Source organism: Equus quagga, chromosome 20, assembly GCF_021613505.1.
Source record: "Equus quagga isolate Etosha38 chromosome 20, UCLA_HA_Equagga_1.0, whole genome shotgun sequence".
In the NCBI taxonomy this organism is placed as follows: domain Eukaryota; kingdom Metazoa; phylum Chordata; class Mammalia; order Perissodactyla; family Equidae; genus Equus; species Equus quagga.
Genome location: NC_060286.1, coordinates 24,182,727 through 24,206,306, shown reverse-complemented (window position 1 = coordinate 24,206,306; position 23,580 = coordinate 24,182,727). Strand labels below are relative to the sequence as shown.

Here is a 23,580-nt window from a genome sequence, read left to right as displayed (position 1 = left end):
TAATCATAATAGTTCTCTTTTACTGTACATTTTAGTACTTTACAAAGATCAAATTATTTAGTCTTCATACCCACCCTATAAGGTTGATATTATTATTTCAACACGGAGAGGCAGTGCCACTCAATGGCCAAGAGGCAGCCTGTCTACCTTCTGTCTCTGTCATGGACTAGGTGAATGACCTTGGACAAGTTGTTCAACTCCTTGAACCTCAATTTCCCCCTTAATGAAATGAGCTTTTAAATAACTCATGGAATTATCATAACAATTAAATGTGTATTTCCAATATAGGTAATGTATTTATTTAATATAAGAAGAAGAAGAATGTCTGTACATAGTAAACAGTATAAAAGTTTTATAACATTATTGTACTCAAGTCAAAATTATTTTTCATTTTGATGATATCTCGCTGCCTTTTTACTCAATTTCTTTTTATTAGTGAGAGTAGGAATCATGGCAGACGGAGCTGTAACCTCATGGATAGGGGGCCATGTTTATTTTATGTATATGTGTGTGTATTAGTAGCCCCTAGCACAGTGCCTGGCACCTAGTAAATGCACTTAGGAGATATTTATTGGATATGTAAGTTAATGAAATTGAATATGATTGATTATACTTGTATCAAAATAGTTTTTATCATGTTTTGCTGTTTGCCTAAAAATCATTTTTCTATTGAGCACCATAGATCTTGTTGGAAAAGATTCCTGGCAATTTGGCTTTTCTCAGTTTGGATGGCCTCTATACATACACCTTGCTAAGTCTAAATGCTAAAATTGTCAAAAAAATTTTTAAAAAGTGGAATGCTTTTTAGATGTTATGAAAGATTGCTCCAAATATAAATTTTTTCCTTAAGTTTTAACATAGAGACAAACCAAAACAAACACTTTTATGGTTAACTTTTGAAATTTGTATTTTCTTCAAGTTCTTTTTTTCCATTTTATTAAAGAGGGAAAAATATAGAAAAGAATGCTTTACATATTTTGTACAACTCATAATCATCTTCCTTAGCCTTTTCTCAATATATCCTAGTAGTGTCTTTCAGTTTTATATGTATTTTGGAATAATGCATATTTTCCCACCTTTTTCATTCTAGGCATTGAAGAAACAAGAAGCTAAAACAGATGAGGATGAGGGAGTAATGAAAAATAAGCTAAGACAAACTGAAACTGAGAAGAGTCAAGTAAGATTTTGCAAGTTATCTTTCAAAGAATGATGCTCTTTGGGGCCAGTGATGTTCATTGAGTGCCTTGAAGAGCGTCCCTGAGATCATTTGTTAGAACATAATGAAGCCTGTATGTTTTGATGTGGAGTCAGACGTGGTTCAAGGGCTCTGCCACTCTCTGCTACTTGCTCTTGGAAACATATACAGTAGTCCCCCCTTGTCTGTGGTTTCACTTTTTACCGTTTCAGTTACCTGCAGTCAACTGTAGTCTGAAAATATTAAATGGAAAATTCCAGAAATAAACAGTTCCTAAGTCATAGATTGCCATGCTGTTCTGAGTAGCATGATGAAATCTCTCGCCGTCTTGCTCTGCCCGGGATGTGAATCATCCCTTTGTCCAGCGTATCCACACTGTACTTGCTCCCTGCCCGTGAGTCACGCAGTGGCTCTCTTGGTTATCAGACCGACTCTTGCAGCATCGCAGTGCTTGTGTCCGAGTCAGCCTTATTTTACTTAGTAATGCCCCCAAAGCACAAGAATAGTGATGCTGGCGATTCAGATATACCAAAGAGAAGCCGTAAAGTGCATCCTTTAAGTGAAAAGGTGAAAGTTCTCGACTGAATAAGGAAGGAAAAAAAAATTGTTTCTGGAGGCTGCTAAGATCTACGGTAACTTTTATTACAGTATATTGTTATAATTGTTCTATTTTATTATTGATTATTGTTGTTAGTCTTTTACTGTGCCTAATTTATAAATTAAACTATCATAGGTATGTATGTATAGGAAAAAATTTACTGTATCTAGGGTTTGGTACTATCCATGGTTTCAGGCATCCTCTGGGGGTCTTGGGATGTATGCTCCGTGGCTGAGGGGGAACTACTGTCCAGGTCTTTTGCTACCTTGTCATCTGGCCCCTCTCCTTTCCAGGATGCAAATTAAACTTCACCCTTCCTCGATGGAGAACATTTAAAGAGCCTGGCTTTGCTGCAGGGTTTAGGAAAGACCTGTTGCTTAAAGGCTGGGTATTTTGGATATATTCGTTTCATTATATAGAATAGGCATAGTTAGCAGCCTAGTTCTGAAATATCCTCTGTTCCCATTAAATATTAAGGACCTTTGACATATATTCACATCTGTGAACCTACAGAGCCTAGCACCTTAGAGCTAGAAGGCAATTCAGAGGCCGAAAAACTCTCTTCAGTTTGCAAATGAGTAGATTTACGGATGAGCCCAAGGTAATGAATGCTAAAGTCAAGATTTGCCCCTGATGTAATGTTCTTTACTCTGTCTTGTTTTTTCTATTTACCATTACCTCCTTTATTTTATTTCACTGACCTATGTAAAGTTAAATGATGCGTACATGCTGCCTTTATGGTAAGCGAGGTATGTCAGGTCATCAAGTTTGCCCGTTGGGAGCTGATACTGCTGATATTACCCAGGCATCATGACCAATATGGGCCTTGATAAGTTTTGAAACCATTTTGACTGGTGTATGATTTCTTCCATCTTTATTTCTCCATAGAAACAAGAGAATAGGTCTGATACTATTTTGTGTGGATTCTGTGATTCCATATATACTTAATTTTTTAAAAAATGTGACATTTAGTTTATGAGCCACATGTATAGTTTTTTAAAAATTGTGTAACAAGATTAAAAAATTATTTTGAAATAATTATGGATTCATAAAGTGTCACGAAACAAAATTATAGAGAGTCCCATGTGCCCTTCACACCATTTGCCTCAAGGGTAACGTTTTACGTAATTGCCATCTAATATCAAAACCAGGAAATTGACATTGTTATAATCCATAGAGTTTATGCAGGTCTCATCAGCTTTACGTGCACTCATTTGTGTGTTGAGTGTGTGTGCGTGTGTGTGTGTAGTGCTGTGCAATTTTATCTCGTGTAGATTCATGTTGCCACCACCACGATCAAGATACAGGACTGTTCCATGACCATAATCCTCCCTGATGCCACTCTTCATGGCCATACCTACCACCTGTACATTTTTTAGAGGGCTAATATATAGATAGTTGTTCAAATGAAATGATAATTTAGGATAACTATTACAAATCTAAGCAGTTAACAACATCTTAATATAGATTTGTGGTTTCGCAAAACAACCTTACTGTTAGAAAATGCAAACATATTTAGCATATGTAAGTTCTGGATTTTTAACAAACCTGTTTCCTGCCCTATTGTATTTTTCAAGTTGAATGTCTTATTCTGTACTTAGATATTTTAAAATTTTAGGAGTGTTATGAATACTGAAAATATCAGGAATGTAAGATATTAAGAATATATGAAATTATCAATTGAATGAAATATACTTTGAATCATTGAATCCCTGAAGTTTTTATTGTAATTTGGTTCATATGACACTACATGTACTAATTTAAAGAAAAAATTGCTTTAGAATTCAGGTTATAATGATTAAGAACTGAAAGGAATCTCAGAGATTATCTAATATAAAATCCTTATTTTAGAGATGATGGAATGGTGGCCTAAGGATAAGAGATTTAAACAGGGTCACTGTTGAGATGGAACTGACTTGAGAACCCAGACCTCCTGAGCTCTGATCTGGTTTACTTGATGTTATGCAATTAACATTAATGAAGTATTAAGATGTATTTATAGCAAGATATTTACTCTTTCATGTTAGCTGTAAATATCTTCTGAAAATGTTCCTACTTTTTTTCCTCTTACACTTTGCCCATAATCGTTTAATTATCTTCTGCCCCATTGGACATTTCTCTTTATCCTTTGTTGGAACTCCAGCTTGAACAGGAACTGGAGCTGTCTCGAAGGTTATTGAATCAGTCAGAAGGCAGCAGAGAGACGCTTTTGCATCAGGTAAGTGGATGCAAGCTATGGTAGTCTACTTTCAAATGAAAGCAGACGTAAGTCTCCTTCTCTATCGGATGTCTTTGTGAAGGGAGGAAGACCTAGGTCTGGAACGATTGTTCCCTGAGGAATGCATGTTAGCACACGCAAGGGGAAGATGAGATCCTTTCAGGAAGCTCAGAGGAAGCTAGGACAAAACACCAGCCAAATTCCCACTGTGCGAGTGAACCTTGCTGATTGCTGCTCCAACTTAGGACTTATCTCTCTCAGCATAACCAGTGGAAAAGTGAGACTGGATGTGTAAGATAATATTTTCCCAGGAGCTTAATTTGATTCAAGGAGTCATTGGAGAGTGAAAGAGGAAGTAAAATACATAAAACAGATCTTTGCATGTTGAAGTTACTCTGAATGCATTATTGTCTTATATTCACATTTTCAAGATGCCACCTGCCCCCTTTAACCAAAGAGAAGGCTTAATTTTAAAGCATAACATTTTGCAGCCCATTAGCTCATAATGGGAGTTTGGTGCTTCTGATATTTAAAGTTCAATAACTTGAAATAGCCATCTTACATACATTGGCTAAGGGTATGTGAGTTTCTAACTGCCTCTCTGCTTGAGTTTAATGTAAACTGCAATTGCACCTTCCTCTGTTTTGAGGCGTGGCTTACATAACTCACTACATAATGTGCTAGGTTGGCGAAGATGTCAGGCATCATAAATGTTCAGAAGGAGTATTACATTTTGGCAATCAGTGCTGAAAATACACCATACCACCTGTTTTACAAAACCTTTAAAAAGGTTCATTGGTTTTGTTCTGCAGCCAGTGGTCCAATGGAATTAATGTTGACAGAGTTCAGACTTTCTTTTTCGGAAGTTATATATTTGTATTCAGTTCCATTCTGGTTTTTTTGGAACTCTGCCTTGTAATTTCTAATCTCATCTTTTGAAGTAAGAGACTTCTGTGTTCAGATTGTCATTGTGACTTTAGCTGAGTCTTTTTGCAACTGCTAACTTGTTTAATGGTCATTGGGGACATACCTGCTATGTGCTAGGCAATTTCCTAGTCTCTAGAAATACAACGATGAATAAAATAGTCCCTGACCTCAAGGTGTTTATAGTTTATTCAGCAGCGTTTATTGCTTATTTGTTTTGCGTAGTACTTTGGTATTAAAACATGCTAAATCAGGGCTGGCCCCGAGGCCAAATGGTTAAGTTCTCAAGCTCCACTTTGGCAGCCTGGGGTTTTGCTGGTTCGGATCCCGGGCGTGGTCATGGCACTGCTCCTCAGGCCAGGTTGAGGCAGCGTCCCACATGCCACAACTAGAAGGATCCACAACTGAAATATACAACTTTGTACTGGGGGGATTTGGAGAGAAAAAGCAGGAAAAAAAAAAAAAGAATATTGGCAACAGTTGTTAGCTCAGGTGCCAATCTTTAAAAAAAAAAAAAAGCTAAATCATGATCATTTCACTTGAGTTTACCATCCAATAAACATGTTCACATGAAAGAAAATAAGTGAAAAGTATAAAAACATATAGCACATAATTGGAGGTGGTTTGGGTTAATAGAGTGGACTGAAGTCAAAATAAGGGATTTTTTTTTTTTAATATGGTCAAATTCTTTGTCACAATAGACACAGAGAAGGGAAAAGACATTTATTCTGTGTGGAAGGAATGAAGAAATGGAGCAAGAGAGTATTCCACTGTGCTTGGCATAACAAGACTAATTTGGCTTCAACTTGTGTTTGCAATAGCCCATTAGAAGTAAACATTTTTTCCCTAAAAAAATATTTTGTAACAATTTGTCAGTTCAATTGTTCCTTTGCTGCTTTTAAAACTGATAAAAGTTTCATTTTTGACTATATGTATTTAGGTAGAAGAACTCCGTACACAACTTATGAAAGCAGAAGGCGATCGAAAGGGTTTACAACATCAAGTATCTCAGATTTCCAAGCAACAGTCAAACCATCAGGATGAACAAGGAGATGACTGGAGGTTTAGGAGAGGTATGATTCTGATTCGTAAATGTGTGGGTATTTTGCTCTTTCTTTTTTTTTTTTAATTTATTTCTTTTTTTAAAAATTTTATTTTATTTTTTTAAAATTATTTTATTTATTTATTTTCGGATGTACATCATAATGTATTTCGAATTCTGTGTAGATTAAATCATGTTCACGGCCCGAAAACTAATTATAGTGCATCCCCTCACATGTGAGCTTAATCACCCCTTTTGCCCTCCCCCCTCCCCACTTCCACTGTGGTAACCACCAATCCAATCTCCAATGCTATGTGTGTGTTTGTCATTGTTTTTATCTTCTACTTATGAGTGAGATCATATCGTATTTGACTTTCTCCCTCTGACTTGTTTCGCTCAGCATAATACCCTCAAGGTCCATCCATGTTGTCACAAATGGCCGGATTTCATCATTTCTTATGACTGAGTAGTAGTCCATCGTGTATAAATACCACATCTTCTTTATCCATTCGTCCCTTGATGGGCACCTAGGTTGCTTCCATGTCTTGGCTATTGTGTATAATACTGCAGTGAACATAGGGGTGCACGTATCTTTATGCCTTTGTGTTTTTAAGTTCTTTGGATAAATACCCAGCAGTGGGATAGCTGGATCCTATGGTAGATCTATCCCTAATTTTCTGAGGATACTCCATAGTGCTTTCCATAGTGGCTGCACCAGTTTGCACTCCCACCAGCAGTGAATAAGGGTTCCCTTCTCTCCACATCCTTTGCTCTTTCTTAAATACTTCCTGTTTTCAGAATTTCATTCCTTATGTTGTGCTCTTGTCATCCTATCTATTTCTTGATCTGACATAAGGTTTTCCAACAAGGTAATCATCATTTAGCATCTAATTTTTTTAAACAGACTTTATTTTTTAGTTTTATATTTACAGCAATATTGAGCAGAAGGTACAGTGATTTAGCATATATCCTCTGTTGCCACCAAAAATAGTCTCCCCTATTATTGACATCCCCCACCAGAGTGGTACGTTTGTTCTGACCGATGAACCTACGTTGACACATCATTATCGCCCAAAATCCATGTGTTCCATTAGGATTCACTCTTGGTGTTGTGCATCCTGTGGGATTGGACAAATACATAATGACATGTATCTACCACTAGAGTGTCATAGAGTAGTTTCACTGTGCTAAAAATGCCCTGTGCTCTGCCTATTTGTTCCTCTCTTTCCTCTAAATCTTGGCAACTATATATCTTTTTAACTGTCCCTATAGTTTTGCCTTTTCTAGAATCTCATATAGTTGGAATCATACAGTATGTAGCCATTTCAGATTGGCTTCTTTCACTGAGTAATGTACTTTTAAGGTTCCCCCATGTCTTTTCAGGGCTTGGTAGCTTTTTTTTAAAGCACTGAATTATATTCCATTGTCCAAATGTACCACAGGTTTTTTTTTTAATTTTTAAAATTTTTTAATTTTATTGAGGTCATAGTAATTTATAACATTGTGAAATTTCAGTTGTACATTATTATTTGTCAGTCACCATATAATATACCCGTTCACCCTTTGTGCATACCGCCCCCTCCTTCCTCCCCCCCCCCCCCCCCCCCCCCACCCCTGGTAACCACTGAACTGTTCTCTTTGTGTGTTTGTTTATCTTCCATGTATGAGTTTCATACAGTGTTTGTCTTTCTCTGTCTGGCTTATTTTGCTTAACAATTATGTTAACATATTAAGCATGTTAATACCTTCAAGGTCCATCCATGTTGTTGTGAATGGGACAATTTTGAGAAAAGACTTTTTAGGAGACTGCAGATACAACTTTTTTCTTTTGTAGTTTTTGGATAATAGTTTTTTTAATCAGATATATCTTTGCAAATAAATTCTCACAGTCTGTGGATTGTCTTTTTATTTTCTTGACAGTGTCTTTCGTGGACCTGACATTTTTAATTTTAATAAAGTCCAGCTTATCAGTTTTTTCTTTTATGGATTATGACTTTCATGTTGTATCTAATAAGTTATTGACAGGGGGCCGGCCCGGTTTTGCAGCCGTTAAGCTCACACATTCCACTGCAGTGGTCCGGGGTTCACTGGTTTGGATCCCGAGTGTGGACCTACGCACCACTTATCAAGCCATGCTGTGGTAGGCGTCCCACATATAAAGTAGAGGGAGATGGGCACAGATGTTACCTCAGGGTCAGTCTTCCTCAATAAAAAGAGGAGGATTGGTGGCAGATGTTAGCTCAGGACTAATATTCCTCAGAAGAAAAAGTCATTGACAAACTCGAGGTCAGATTTTCTCCTGTCTTCTAAGAGTTTTATAATTTTGCATTTACGTTTAGGTCTGTGATCCATTTTGGCTTAATTTTTGTGAAGGGTGTAAGGTCTGTGTCTAGATTCATTTTCTTTTTGCATGTGGTTATCCAGTTGTTCCAGCACCATTTGTTAAAAAACTATCTTTTCTCTGGTGTAATGCCTTGGCTCCTTTGTCAAAGATCAGTTGACTATTTTTATATGGGTCTATTTCTGGGCTCTCTATTCTGTTCCATTGATCTATTTATTTTTTTTTGCCAACACCACACTGTTTTGATTACTGTAGCTTTATAGTAAGTCTTGAAGTTGAATAGTATTCAGTCCTCCAACTTTGTTCTTCTCCTTCAGTAGTACATTGACTATTCTGGATTCTTTACCTTTCCTTATAACTTTGGAATCAATTTATCGATATCCACAAAATAACTTGCTGGGATTTTGATTGGATTGCATCTATAGATTATGTTGGGAAGAACTGACATTTTGACAATATTGAGTCTTCCTATCCATGAACTTGGAATATCTTTGCATTTATTTTGTTCATCTTTGATTTCTTTCATCAGTGTTTTGTAGTTTTGTAAATTTAGATTTTGTTAGATTTATACCTAAGAATTTCACTTTCTTGGATGCTAATGTAGATGATATTATGTTTTTAATTTTGAATTTCACTTGTTTGTTGCTGACATTAGCATTGAAGTTTAATGTCTTCCCTGCTTGATTTTTTAAACCCATTTCAATTGTCAGACCTGCTTATCTCATGGGGCTTTCTCTTAGGAAGAGCCAGCAAAGCCAGTAGTGGAATTTTTCCCAGCTTCCTGTTTATAAATGTGTGTGTGCGTATTTATGTACTTGTCCTTGTACTTAAATTAGAAATACCCCTGGTTTTCACTTTCTCTTATCCCAATTTTCCATATATACAAACAGATAAAATTAAGATCCTGTCTTTTTTGTTATCTGGAGAATGGTGGCAAAAAATGATCATATCTCAGAAGTGGTCATGAACCATATGACTGGCTTTTTCTTATGTGGATCAGGAACACTTTGTGCTTGAGAAATGTTAGAGTACTGTTTCAGCGGAGGTGTTGATTTAGGTTGTGGAATAATACTCTGGATTTATTTCTTTTTGAAAATTCAAATTTAACAGGGATGGTGATATTGAGATTTTATAATGGTTTCTGATAGACTAGTCCAGATTGTTCAGCTTGTAAATTATTTCAGTAATGAAGCTTCCTATTCAAATGCCTAAATTATTGGAGAAATTCTTATAAGCATTTGATGTACTATGAAATTCAGGGAAGGTAAATATTTCTCCAGATTCCCAGACATAACTCAATATGTTGCCTGTTAGAGTTTCCACATTGCCAGAAAATCTTTGCTGGATGGCAAATTCTGACATACCTATTCCAATATATTTGCATGCTATTAAGTTCACTTAAGTTTCATGTGATGTTATAATTTAAATATATTTTGACATCAAGTATTTTAAAATTTATTTTTAAGAACAAAATCATAAGGTATTAGATTACTCATCAAATTTTCATAAAGATGCACATAGGAACTCTCATTTTGTTTTGAAAAAGACTCTGGTACATTTGTTTTATGTTTGTTGCCTCATAGAATCTGGTTTTTCTTTTTAAGTATGCTTTTCTTTTTGGTGAGAAAGATTGGCCCTGAGCTAACATCTGTTGTCAATTTTCTTCTTTTTTATTTCCTCCCTAAAGCTCTAGTACATAGTTGTATATCCTAGTTGTAGGTCATTTTAGTTTTTTTCCTATGTGGGGTGCTGCCACAGCATGGCTTGATGAATGGTGTGTAGGCCCACCCCCAGGATCTGAACCAGTGAACCCCAGGCTGCTGAAGTGGACTGTGCAAACTTAACCACTTGGCCATGGGGCCAGCCCCTAATTTAGTTATTTTTGGTGCGTCTTTGAGGACTATAAGAATCTCACTTTTTTAACTACTTACCAGGTTTAAAAAAATCCAAAAATTCTCTTACCAATGTGGTAATAATGGACTTCATCTTCTTTTAACAATTCTAGAGTTTTCATCTTTGTCGAATACTAGTATTATTAACAAAAATTCTCCATAAGAAATCACACTGATTGTCACACTGTGGTTGCTGCTTGTTCCTCCACCACTGCAACATGATTTCTACTTTTGCTTCTAAATTTGACTTTGCTTAGTTTATTAGTGGTCTCCTCAGTCAAATTCAAAGGCGTTTTGCCGTTACTTGTCTTACTTGACCCCTGTTTCTTTCCTCTTTCTTCTTGAAACTCTTGCGCTGACTTCAGTGCTCCTGCTTTTTCCTGGTTCTTCTGCCTCCGTTGTTTTCATTGTTTGCATTTGAATCTTCTTTTTATTTCCAGTTCGTCTTTTAAATGCTGCTGTTGTCTAGAATCCTATTTAGGGCTTTTCTCACTTAGTACTTCTCCCTAGGGGTTGTTATTTAATCTGATGCTTTAGCTATCACTTGTAAATGATGACCTCTAAATCCAGCTCTACTCACTCTCCTAACCTTCAGCCCTCCAGATGGAGTTGCTAGTGGACATCTCCATATGCTGTTCCATAGAATGCTCAGTCAACAGATTTACAGTGGAATTCATTCTTTCCTCAAAACCTGCTTTTATTCCTATCTCAATTGATGGCATCATCCTTTAACCAGATATCCAAGCCTAAAATACAAAGAACATCCAGAATTATTTCTTCTTCTCACCATCTAATTCGTCCCAATATCCTCTCTATTTATACATCCTGATATTCTTTGAATTTGCCCCATCCTCTTTTTTATTCCCACTATCCCAGTTTAGGCATGCTTCTTTTCATCTGTATTACCCTCTAAACATGTCTTTTTCTGTTTCCTCTGTAATCTGTCTTCTATACTGCTACGAAAGGGTCCTTTCTAAGACACAAACCATTCATGTTACACTCTTGATTAAAACCTCTTATAATTTATTGAGTTCTTACTACATACAAGGCATTATGCTACTCATTTTACATTGTCTCCTTTATTTCCTACAACTGTTTATGAGACGGGTACTGTTCTTTCTGTACTTTCTGTTTTAGTGATTGAAAAAAAAAAAAAGACTGAAGAGCAAAGAGATTAAGTAACTTGCCTAAGGTCACATTTATGGGACTTAGCAGACCCAAATATTTTTCTCCCCAAACTTGAGCTCTTAACTGCTATCCTATACTGATCCATCTCTGTTTGTAGCAAGCATTCTTCCAAACGGAGCATATGAGACAATCCTCTGGGTGTAGGAGGAGAGTTTTTGTAACATATTTATATTTTATACCTTATGTTTTAAGTATTTTAATTTTGTGAAATGTTTCATTATATGTGTATATATGTGTTATATCTATATATTTACATGAATATCTATACTAATATTTTATATGTAACTATATTATGAAACATACCAAAATATTATTTCTCCACACCAAATATAGTATGTTTCATGAAATATACATATATATGTATTTATACACATATTCATATGTGTTAATATCCCCATATTTTATATAATATATATTAATACTAATGTTATTTTATACATATATACTAATGTTATATATATTATGAAGCATATCTATATATAGATATATATGAACTATGGAGATATATGTGTTATATGCATATGAATATATATTTAGAAAATAAAAAATATATTTATAAAAATGAATGAATACATATATTTATAAAATGAATAAATACATTTGGACATAAGCAACTATGCATTTTTTAGGTTGGAGACTTAGCAGGGATGGGCAAAGTATGGCCCATGGGTCACATACAGACTTTTGTAAGTAAACCTTATTGGAAACCAGCTACTCCCATTCATTTATGCACTGTCTAGGTTACTTTTGCAATACAATGGCAGAATTGAGCAGTTGTGACAGGGATCATCTGGCTAAAATATTTACTATCTGACCCTTTCCAGAGAATGTTTGCTAACTCCTGGTCTATAGGATCATCTCTAAGCTCCCTAGCAGTGCCTGCTCTCTCTGATGACTGTCCCACTTCCTCGCTCACATGTGTTCGCTCTGTGAACTATTGAATGTTAAGTCCAGTTGTACCCCTGTGCTTTACGCTGTTTCCTTTCCCTGAAATATCACCCCAACTCTGTCTCCTTTGTCTCTTTTGCTTCACAAAATTTGGTGAAACTAACTTAGTACTTTCTCACCAAAAAAGAGTTAATCACTCTCCTTAATAGCCTATAATAACCTTTATACAGAGATACCTGTGTGGAGTGTGTCAGTGCTCTTATCGTGCTATTAAAATGCCTGTGTATCTTCCACCTAAGATGTACAATTTTGAACACTTTGATATTTCTAAAGTTGGGGTGTGTCTTATGGATGATCTGTAAATTTGATTTTGTAGTGTTTCCTTCCTTCCTCCTTTTATTTTCTGGAAAGGAAACTCCTGGAAAAAGCGGTAGTTTTAAATTGATGGTATAAGTTCCAATTTTTGACATTTTGATTCAAGGAAGTACTTTATTTATATGTCTTCTTTCTATTCTTGGAGTGCAAGCTCATTGAGGAAGGGTTTTTGTGTTATTTATTTTTGAAGAAGATGGTATCACAGTGCCCTGTGCATCATAGACCAAGTATTTCATGTTGAATTAAATACTAAGTTAAATTATATTGTTCAGTGATATAAGTTCAGGTAGTAGTCACCAGAATTAGTAGGTTAGTGGTCATATACAGTCAGAAATTTAATAGCATCATTTGTTTATGTTGCAATAAAAGCAGCTCAGTGAACTTCAGTAACTTTAGTTGGAGTAGCTTAGTTGAAAATTCTTTCAGTATTTTTGTTTTAAAGTTGGAGGTAGCACAGGGATCTAAGGAAAGCTAAAATATGTAGGATTTTCCTAAAATAAGTTGTATTAGAAATCAGATAACATTTTAAGTTTTAGTTTCAAAATGTAATCACGTGATAACACAGTTGTGTATATATTTTAGAAAACTGTGTGAGACGTGAAACAATAGACTAGCAAATTGTGAAAAGACTGTTCAGTGACAGTGTTAATAAGTGGATTATGTTAGCTGGAATATTAAAACATCAAGGCTTTGTACCTTTTGAAAGTACCTTCTCTTGTGAATAAGGAACAACCAAAAGCTTTACATTTTCTCTTTCAAGGGATTGAACGGGAAAAAGAGGATCTGGAGAAGCAGATGTCAGATCTGAGAGTGCAGCTGAACTTCAGTGCAATGGCCTCCGAGGTGGAGGAGGTGAAGCGGTGCATGGAGCGAAAAGACAAGGAGAAAGCACATTTGGCAGCACAAGTAGAGGTGACTTTGCTATTTTTAAGCCATATTCAAAGGACTTTTGTTTTGTTTCATAGAATTGCTTAACAAAATTTTAAAATAAAGATTGTGATATTTTGTGAACTCTGGTTTCGGTATATAGATAATATAAATTATATAGTTGACTAATTAAATATATAAATTTCTATGAATTCATTTCTCTTTCATTTGGACCTCAAAGCCAGGAATCTGTGAAACCTGAAAATATTTTTGTTCTGGTAGCAATTGAATCCTTTCTGCAGGCAGAAGAGACCTTTCTTCTCTGAACGAACAGGGAATTATCATTTATTTTGGGAGTGAAACTGGCAGAAGGTATAGCAGAAAGGTATTACTGATACTTCTGCTTCAGAATCATAAACATTTTCAAATCTCTAGCTGCTTGACATGAGGTGGAGTTGTGCTGCCTCCATTAATTTCAAGTTGTATAGTAATCGTGATGATGTGGTAACCATGAGTGAAGTGTGTAACTAGGCAGCTTACCGTTTCCTGCCTGCCTTTTATCCAGCACAGATGGGGTAATTATCAGAAAATATTAAAAATCAAAGGAAAGAACTTCATAAAAGGGAAATGGCTTAATTCCAATTATAATCATGCAAATTAGATCAAACATGGATGAGACATTTGGAAATAGATATGTATCAGTCCTCCTCTGTATCTGTTTTTATTAGTGAAGTTATGTTCTAATTGTAATAAGTTGCCACATTTGAAGAATTTCTTAAATTGTAATGAAAGGTAGAAAATTGGTGTTAAGCATCTAACTTTGTATAATCCAAAGGAAATATTTAATGTTACTGCAGCCTGAGTTTCTCTTTCATCTTGTCAGTGTGTCAACAGAAAATGTATTTTAGATTTGGTTCAAGATTCAGATTGTAAAGATAATGAAATATTGACATACTCTTTACAAAGCCCTCTACATGTTTAATAAATACTTATCAGAAATATTCTCAGAGTATTGTAATTACAGGACTTTTAAAGTTTGCTTCATGGGAATTATTTTAGCCTTTGATCCTGCTGACAAAAGTGCTAAAATATGATCATTTTGCCAAAGGTAAGTGTTTAAAAGAACTATGCTAATAAATATCAAAGGTGGAAAAACCCCTTTGCTAAGCTGTTTATAACCACGTGTTGGTCTGTCCCCCCATCTCACTCCCTTCCTCCCTTCCTCCCTTCTCATTGTTTCTTTTCATTTACCACTTGTGGAATAATTTGAAAGAAAAATTTCAAATGCATAGGCATTTAAAAAATTACTTATAAAAACCGAATAATGCTGTCATTCAAAGAGCCTGGTTTTTCCTTTGTCCTAAGTTAATATTTCTTTTACATTTTCATGTGGGTTAGCGAGTGAGTTGGAATTCTCTTGGGTCAATTTGGATTGGTTGTATAGGTTTAGATGTGAAAGACAATTGGAGAGAGAGGTTGAACATTTACTCACATATCAAATACTTAATGACTGTCTGTCATTATGTTAGACAGTTCTAGGTGCTGGTGATATAGCCACGAACGAAAAGCTGACAGGTTTTCCTGTCCCTATGCAGGTGGCATTCTGAAATTGATGCCAAAAGTTCTTTGAGTTTGTCTCAAGTCTAATTCAAATTCCTTTTGGAGGATGAAAGATTTTTTTCCAGTTGCCGTTGAAAAAGATATCACAAAAAGACATCATTCATCCTGGAAGAAATTACCATTAACCAGTTTTTTCTGTGATTTTCTTAGTTTTAACAATAAAATAATTAATTACATTTACGTCAGTTGTTTTAGATTTAGTGACACTTCTGATTGTGGCTTGTCTATTTTTCATACTTTGTGGAGTACCTTTGAATATCTTTATTCCCAAGCTATTCTCAAAATGACACTTGGTCTAGACTTTGTGAGAGGTATAGGTCATGGATCAATCAGTTATAATCTCTAACAGTTGGGAATTTTATTGAAATTTATTGAAAAGCATTTAGCCTCTGCTTTATCTTTTATAAAATATTAGGTAGTATGGGATGTTGCCGTATGTACATTCTATAAAAATGGAGATTAATCTTTAGTTGCTTTTTGGAGACCAAATATAAATAAGAAAATATACACAAAATGAGGTTATTATATAAGGTTAGGGCTAAGAACATTTGTATAGTAACATTTCTTCTGGTGTGTTCAATCATTAGTATCTTTCTCTTTAGCTTTGGCTTTCTAACACCTCTCCTATAGAACCTCACGCACGGTCTTGTCAAATAACTCATTTTTTCTTAAACTTCCCTACTCATTTCCATATTTCCTTCTTTTTTGTCTTAGTTCCAGTTGTTCATTGTTTCTGTAATGTCCTCTTTTTGTGGAAATTCTAAACCATTTCCTCCCTGAAGCCTTCTTGGATTATATCAATTGCAAGTAATAATCTTTCCTTCAGAACTGTCCTTTTGCCCACATCACTAATGTTCTTGGGGCACCTTTTTCACAGTCTTAAAGTAATCTGGGTATATTTCTTTAAAATTTCAAAGTGGATTGAAATAAAGGAGAAAAGGGGCTGCAGAAGGAAGCTGCCCATCACCAAGATAAATCCAACCTTGATGTCCTTACCTTGGTGAAGGCCTCATGTTTCAAGGTCTTGTCCTCACATCTGGAAACTTAGGTTTTCTGTGTCCTAGAGTTAATGTGATTCAGGAGACTGGCTCATATTAACAATGAAACTCATAAGAGAGTGGTATATGAAAGAGTGCCAGTTCATTGGTTTACCCTGTGGGAGTCCTATAGAGATATTTAAACAATATTCTCTTATGCAGGGCACCAGTCTCCTAATTTTATATACCCAGTGTTTGGAGAGCTGAATTAGTAACCCAAAAATTGCTTGGTCAACACAGAATATGAGAATAATGATGTCTAAAGGACTGTTTGTTCATGGCTATGATAAGGCTCTCCCACTCTCCACCTCTCTTTAACAGAGTCCTTGTAACCAGAGATTCTCTTTACTTCACCAGATTGTCTTTATTCCTGGAGTGTATTGAACTGGCTTGTCTTTCTAACAGTCTTCTCCTCTGCTTCTACTCTGATGCTCAACTTTCTGTTTATATTTTCTTCTGATATGTTGCTGTGCACAGATTTTGCTCTGGGCCATTTACCAGTATGCATTGATGTTGCAATTCAAGCTTGTGGCATTCTGGGAGCCACTTATAAATTAAAGACTTGTATCCTTTTCAGATCATAAGTGAGTATAGATTAAGAACCAGGTCTTGTCTCTGTATCCCTTTGTGTCCCCCGACAATGTCTTACCCATATTAGGCAATCAATTAATATTTGTTGACTGAAATAATATATTGTAGAACATTTTTATGATTATTTTTTAAAGCTAACATTTGTTGTCCAGTCATTCCTTAAAAACACATTAATTCCTTGAATAGTTGTCAGTATTCAAGGAATCTTTTGCTCTGTCTCACTAATTGCATTTGTTTTTGTTGATCCAGAATATATATTTTAAGCAGTTGTTTTACACTGGCGAAAACCAGCGAAAATAGCTTATAAAAAACCCAAATGGAAGCTACATTTGAGTTTGCATAATTTACCTTTCAAATTGTACCTAAGACCTTGAATCTGTATATGCATAGAAAATACTAAGTGCATTTTTCTCTCCTTCTAAACTTGAGTTGAACCTCATTAACCTTGATAGGCTATTTGTATTCATAAGAATTCCAAGCATCCTTGATCAATGATGCTCCCTGATTTAATCTCAGCCTCCATCTTCCATCAACTTACTCTTCTTGAAAAAAAATTTGACTTTTAAATTCATTGAAGAACTTCAAAGAAAGAAAAAAAAACAAGGTGCTATCCATAATTTAGATTAAACACTGAGAGTGGTAATTGAGTGACAACTAACGTGATTATTCATTAGCAGAAACTTGGGACTGTAATGCCAGAATTTGCTTTTAAAAAGAGAGAAGATAGTGGAAAACAGAAATGATAATCAATAATAACTATTTTTTTGATGGTTAGTATAGTAGAAGCAGAAGGAAAATTGTTCCTTTTACCATGCTTTTAGGGTAAACTCTTTTGATTCTTGGTTTTCTTGTATAAAGCTGGCCACTTTGCTATGCAATAATGCTCACTTCAATACTTTTAAACCCTTCTTAGAGACCTGTGGTCTTAGAGATCTTAATTACTCTGTATGTCATTTCCTGTTGTACTTTTTTTTTCTTTGAGGAAGATCAGCCCTGAGCTAACTGCTGCCAATCCTCCTCTTTTTGCTGAGGAAGACTGGCCCTGAGCTAACATCCGTGCCCATCTTCCTCTACTTTATATGTGGGACTCCTACCACAGCATGGCTTTTGCCAAACGGTGCCGTGCCCGCACCCGGGATCTGAACCAGTGAACCCTGGGCCGCCGAGAAGCGGAACATGCGAGCTTAACTGCTGTGCCACTGGGCCAGCCCCCTTCTTTTTTTTTTAATCTTATGATTTCTTTATCCAAATGCATGTTGTAAAATAAAGTATTATCTGAGTACTAAGTAATTTCTAATACACAGATTATAAAGAAAACAAATATTGGCAGCACGACTTTATATAATGTTAAGATGTTAGCCTATAGTTTGCTCTTCTTTGGAGAAGATTAACCAATTAGGCAATCTTTTGGCCATCTTGATTAAAGAACAGTTTCTGTCTGTCTTAATGGTGGTCTAGGTTGTTGTAGAGCAAACCTCCTACTGAGAAAAACTAGAAAAGACATATATTTTTAAAAATCTGTTTGAAGTTATCAGAGTAATCTAGGCAGGAGGAGAGGAGGGGTCAAGTATTCTGTTGAGCAGAGCAGTGATGCTCTGACATTTGGCACCGGTTCCCCTGAACTGTCTTCTGAATCATGAACTGAGCAGAGCTTACAGCAGAGCGTAGGTGCACTGAAGAGGGAGAGCCCTGGTGTGCACCCCACATTTTCAGTGGGGCCACCCAGAGGGCTGAACCCTAGGACAACCAGTGACCTGAACAGAAAAAGAAAGATGTCTGTTTGGAAAGGAATTAATAATACTCTTTATTCTCAATTGGTGTTTAGAAAATCCAACAGAGTCTACACATACATTGTTAACATTAACAAATGATGTCTGTATTTTGGCTAGGACACTAATTAAAACCAAATATCAAAATAAAGTGAACTTTGATCAGACATTTAAAGCTAAATTAAAAACAAAAAGCAATGAATCATGTTCGGTCATGAAACATATTGTTCCCCCAAACATGTTGCCGTAACTATTTCTGTTTATTGAAAACCAAAAAATGTTTTTCTACATTCTTAAGTAAAATTTATTTATTTATTTACTTTTTGAGGAAGGTTAGCCCTAAGCTAACATCTGCCACCAATCCTCCTCTTTTTTGCTGAGGAATATGGGCCCTGAGCTAACATCCGTGCCCATCTTCCTCTACTTTATGTGTGGGACACCTGCCACAGTGTGGCTTGGCAAGCGGTGCATAGGTCTGTACCTGGGATCCGAATCTGTGAACCCTGGGCTGCTGAAGCGGAACATGTGAACTTAATCCCTGCGCCACTGGGCCAGCCCCTGCAATTTATTTTTAAAATTAAATGAGAGATAATATATATAATTAACATTAGGTGCAAGAAAGGGGCTCTTACCTATAGTACAAAGGAGAAGCAAAATTATAGAGTCTTGATTCGTTGCATTGATAGGAATTAGTGGCTGCTCTAGGTCAGCGTTGTGCAGTAAGTAGCACGTTGAGCAGTGATGGAGGTGTCTGATATCTGTGCTGTCCAGTAGAGGCTAGCCATATGTACCTGTTGAGTGCTTGAAGTGAGGTCAGTGTGACTGAATTTTTAATTTTACCTAGTTTTAGTTTGAACATAGGTGGAACTTAACAGATGGCAACATGATTGGATGGTGTGAAATTGGGTTAGGAGCCATGTCTTGGATTCTCATTGGTATTAGAAAGCACACTAATTTTACTTTTATTGTCTGAATATGGTGTGGCTATGTGGGAGGGGGGTATTCTTGGACTTTAGTGGGGAGCTGATTAAAGAAACATTCCTCAAAGTCATCTGTTTCCATGTCTACTGGAGTCAAAAATAGGGATTATTAATATTTTTCTTCCTATTTTTTTAAAAGATTGGCACTTGATTAACAGCTGTTACCAATGTTCTTTTCTTTTCCTTCTTCTTCTCCCCAAAGTCCCCCAGTATATAGTTGTATATTCTACTTGTGAGTGCCTAGAATCCGAACTGGCAAAGAAACCCTGGGCCACCGAAGTAGAGCATGCAAACTTAACCACTCAGCCATGGGACTGGTCCCCATATTTTTCTTTTTTTTAAATGTGGTAAAATAAACAGAAAACTTACCATCTCAACCTTTTTATTTTTGTGAGGAAGATTAGCGCCCTGAGCTAACATCTGTTGTCAACCTTCCTCTTTTTGCTTGAGGAAGATTGTCGCCAGCTAACATCTGTGCCAGTCTTCCTCTATTTTATGTGGGATGCTGCCACAGCATGGCTTGATGAGTGGTGTATATGTCTGCACCCGGGATCCAAACCTGCAATCCCCGGGCTGCCAAAGCAGAGCGTGTGAACTTAACTGTTATGCCACTGGGCCGGCCCCCCATCTTAACCATTTTTAAGTGTACATTTCAGCCTTATTTAATATATTCACATTGTTGTGCAACCATCACTATCATCCATCCCCATGACTCTTTTCGTCTTGTAAAACTGAAACTCTATACCTATTGAACAATGACTTGCCATTCTCCCCTTCCCCTAGCCCCTGACAATTTTTACCATTATACCCTCTGTAACCATGATTTTGACTACTCTATGGGTATCTCATTTAAGTGAAATCATACAGTGTTTGTCTTTTTGTCACTGGCTTATTTCACTTAGCATAATGTTCTCAACATTCATCCATGTTTTGGCATATTCCAGAATTTCCTTCCTTTTTTTTAAGGCTGAATAATATTCCATTGCATGTATATATACCACATTTTGTTTACCCACCATCGGTTTATGGACACTTGGGTAGCTTCCATGTTTTAGCTATTGTGAATAATGCTGCTATGAACTTGGGTATACAATTATCTCTTCAAGACCTTCCTTCCAGTTCTTTTGGATAAATACCCAGCAGTAGAATTGCTGGATCATATGTTAATTCTATGTTTAATCTTTTGTGGAACCATCATACTGTTTTCCACAGAGGCTGTACCATTTTATATTACCACGAGTGGTGTACAAGTGTTCTCATTTCTCCACATCCTTGCTAACACTTGCTACTTTCTTTTCTTTTTTTAATAGTCGCCATCCTAATGGATGTGTGGTAGCATCTCAAGGGATCATTATTATTTTTTTTTTTAAAGATTTTATTTTTCTCCTTTTTCTCCCCAAAGCCCCCCGGTACATAGTTGTATATTTCGTTGTGGGTCCTTCTAGTTGTGGCATGTGGGACGCTGCCCCAGTGTGGTCCGATGAGCAGTGCCATGTCCGCGCCCAGGATTCGAACCAACGAAACACTGGGCCGCGTGCAGCGGAGCGCGCAAACTTAACCACTCGGCCATGGGGCCAGCCCCTCAAGGGATCATATTTTTTGTTTGAAACAATATATACTTCAAAAAAAGAAAATAGGCCTCTCATCTCATGTACCCTTCCTTAGCTTCTCTTTTCTCCTCCTGTCTAAAATAGAAAAATTGATTTCTCCCAAGCACACAAGGTTATTGTATCATGTGACATAATATGTCTGATCTGTTTCAGATAAACCATAATGTTCTATAATGATTTAAAGCAATAATATTGTGTTAGGTTACATATAGTTTCTCCTCCTAACTATATGTCATGTAATTAGAAATAAAATAATATTTCTTTAGTTGAACTATGTAACATCAGTACTGGTAAGACACAGGTGTGCATCTTTTATTGACACCTGCTTTAGCCTATTGCGTTTCATAGCAAATGTATAGCCACAGGTTGTTTTGCCTCAATCAAAAGCAGTCCCAAATACCAGTCTCCTTAAAGCAGGACAATTTCATCTTAGTTATATTCAAATTTTCTTCTCCCAAAGTGCCTACTTTAGTTAAACATCAGGGTTGCAGAGTTAAAATTATTGGTCTAATAGAGTGTGAGAAAAATTAAGAAAACACAAATGTACTTTGAGATACGTGTGCCAGGGTCAGAATTTCCCTAGTGTGTTGCTCGGGCCTAGGTGTTAATTTTATGCCCCCTTGTGTTTTAAGTTAAACACTCTGAAGAAATGTGTATTTAAAATATTCTGTGTAGTGAACATCATGGCTAATGAAACAGAAGTTAATATTTTATTTCTTCACAAAGAGATGAATGTATTTAATTAATTGAACATTATTTTCTGTACTTTGCTTAAGCTTAGTATCATGTTTCATTAAAAAGTACAAGGAAACTGTAGTTGTATGAAGGAGATATGTTCTCATAGGATTTGTGGAGAAATAATTATTTTTAATCACTGAGAAAGACTGAGGAAACTATTATTTGGTATTAATGTCCTTTGTGTGTCACTGCTTCGTTTGGCAAAAGGAAAATGATAAGAGTTTATTGGTCAAAATTAGTATGATAGAAAAGACAGAAGGCTATATTTTTAAAAGAAGAATATTTGTGACACTATTACTGCAATGGCCCCTGATGTTTTATGTGGCTGATCCCTAACTCATTAAGGGTTTGAATCACATTTTAAAGATTATTAATATTTGTTTTACTTGAGTTAAAAAAAATTGACTGACAGATTTTAAGTATATATTCTAATTTCAACCAATCATGGCTTTAGAAAACAGTTTTAAATGGTATGCCCCCAACCAGGGATGGCCTGATTTAGCTGCATGTAGGTGTGTTTTGGGACAACCACACTTGTTTTGATTGATTTGAGTTCTTTATTCAAAGAGACTTGCCTTAGTTTTCTTGACTGTGGAAAATTGATTAGTTGTCCTCTTGGTATCAGTTCATAAAACACCTAAATTATACCAAAATGAATGAGTTCATCAAGACATGCAAGAATACATCAGGCTCATTTCCCAGTAGAGGTCAGCGGGGTGTAGCTTAATTGAGAACCTAAGAATTTTAGGTGAAATCTTATTAAATCTGTTAGTTCTTTTGTTTACTCAGTAAAGGCAAAACTTGATAACATCAGTTAAGTGTTTACTGTGAGAAATAGACCTGCTTTGGGTTTTTATGCAATTGTTGTTATAATATCAGCAGACGTGGCTCTGCCTAGGCTTCCAAGAAAGGGAGAGATTCACTACGAAATCAAATAAATTATATCTCTGTGACCTTGCTGGCCAGCCCCACAACGCCAGATTAGCAAGTATATGGTCTGCACCTCACTTCTGCATTCTAAATCTCTCTACATTATGTCTAATTTGACCCCAACACTAACTCAAGGGAGTGTTGTCATCAATGACAAGATATAAAAATTCTTAATGTATGTAATAATTAAAATTTAAAATTATTCTTTAGTTTTGGTAAAATTAGTATACTACAAACATCCACATAATTTTACAGTGTACATGTTTACTCTGGTATACTAAAAAGTGTATGTACGTCTACAGTTATTGAACCATACCTTTGATGTGTTTAAAACTGACAGGCTAGCTATTATAAATATTAAAATAAAAATTTATAGTAACTATTTTTTTGTCCTGAAATTTAGAAGGGACTTTCTCAGATATTATCAAAGTCTTTGGGAGAATTGAAGAAATTGAACAAGTGGCTTTTTCTCTCTACTAATTTCTCATTAGTAAATCGAGGCTTTACAAATGATCGTTTTTTAGTTTGACTTGCCCCTAATTTGGGATCATTCTTTTCAAACATTGCGCCATCAGATTATTTTGAATTTTTACAAAAGGCTTTATTTGTGAATGTCTGAGAGAGGTATCTTTTTGATCAGATCCTCTTGTTAATTTTTTCCCTCTTCCTCATTCTCCTTTCAACGCTCTTTCCCCCACCAATACCAATGTTAAGTGTACTTTGATCGTGAAAGAAGGCAGCAAAGGCAACGGAAGGCGGAGTGCTAGGCACACTCTT

The 23,580-nt window shown here is 35.9% G+C and overlaps 1 protein-coding gene across 4 annotated transcripts in view; it reads left to right on the top strand.

The window, feature by feature from the left end:
- Positions 1-23,580, top strand: part of CEP128 (centrosomal protein 128) — a 376,345-nt gene that overhangs the window by 86,598 nt on the left and 266,167 nt on the right. For all 4 annotated transcript variants that reach the window (XM_046647430.1, XM_046647432.1, XM_046647429.1 and 1 more), the window contains 4 exons: positions 1,091-1,177; positions 3,937-4,011; positions 5,876-6,008; positions 13,422-13,573. In XM_046647430.1, the coding sequence (XP_046503386.1) occupies positions 1,091-1,177; positions 3,937-4,011; positions 5,876-6,008; positions 13,422-13,573 (447 nt within the window). The remainder of the gene's footprint in view (positions 1-1,090; positions 1,178-3,936; positions 4,012-5,875; positions 6,009-13,421; positions 13,574-23,580) is intronic.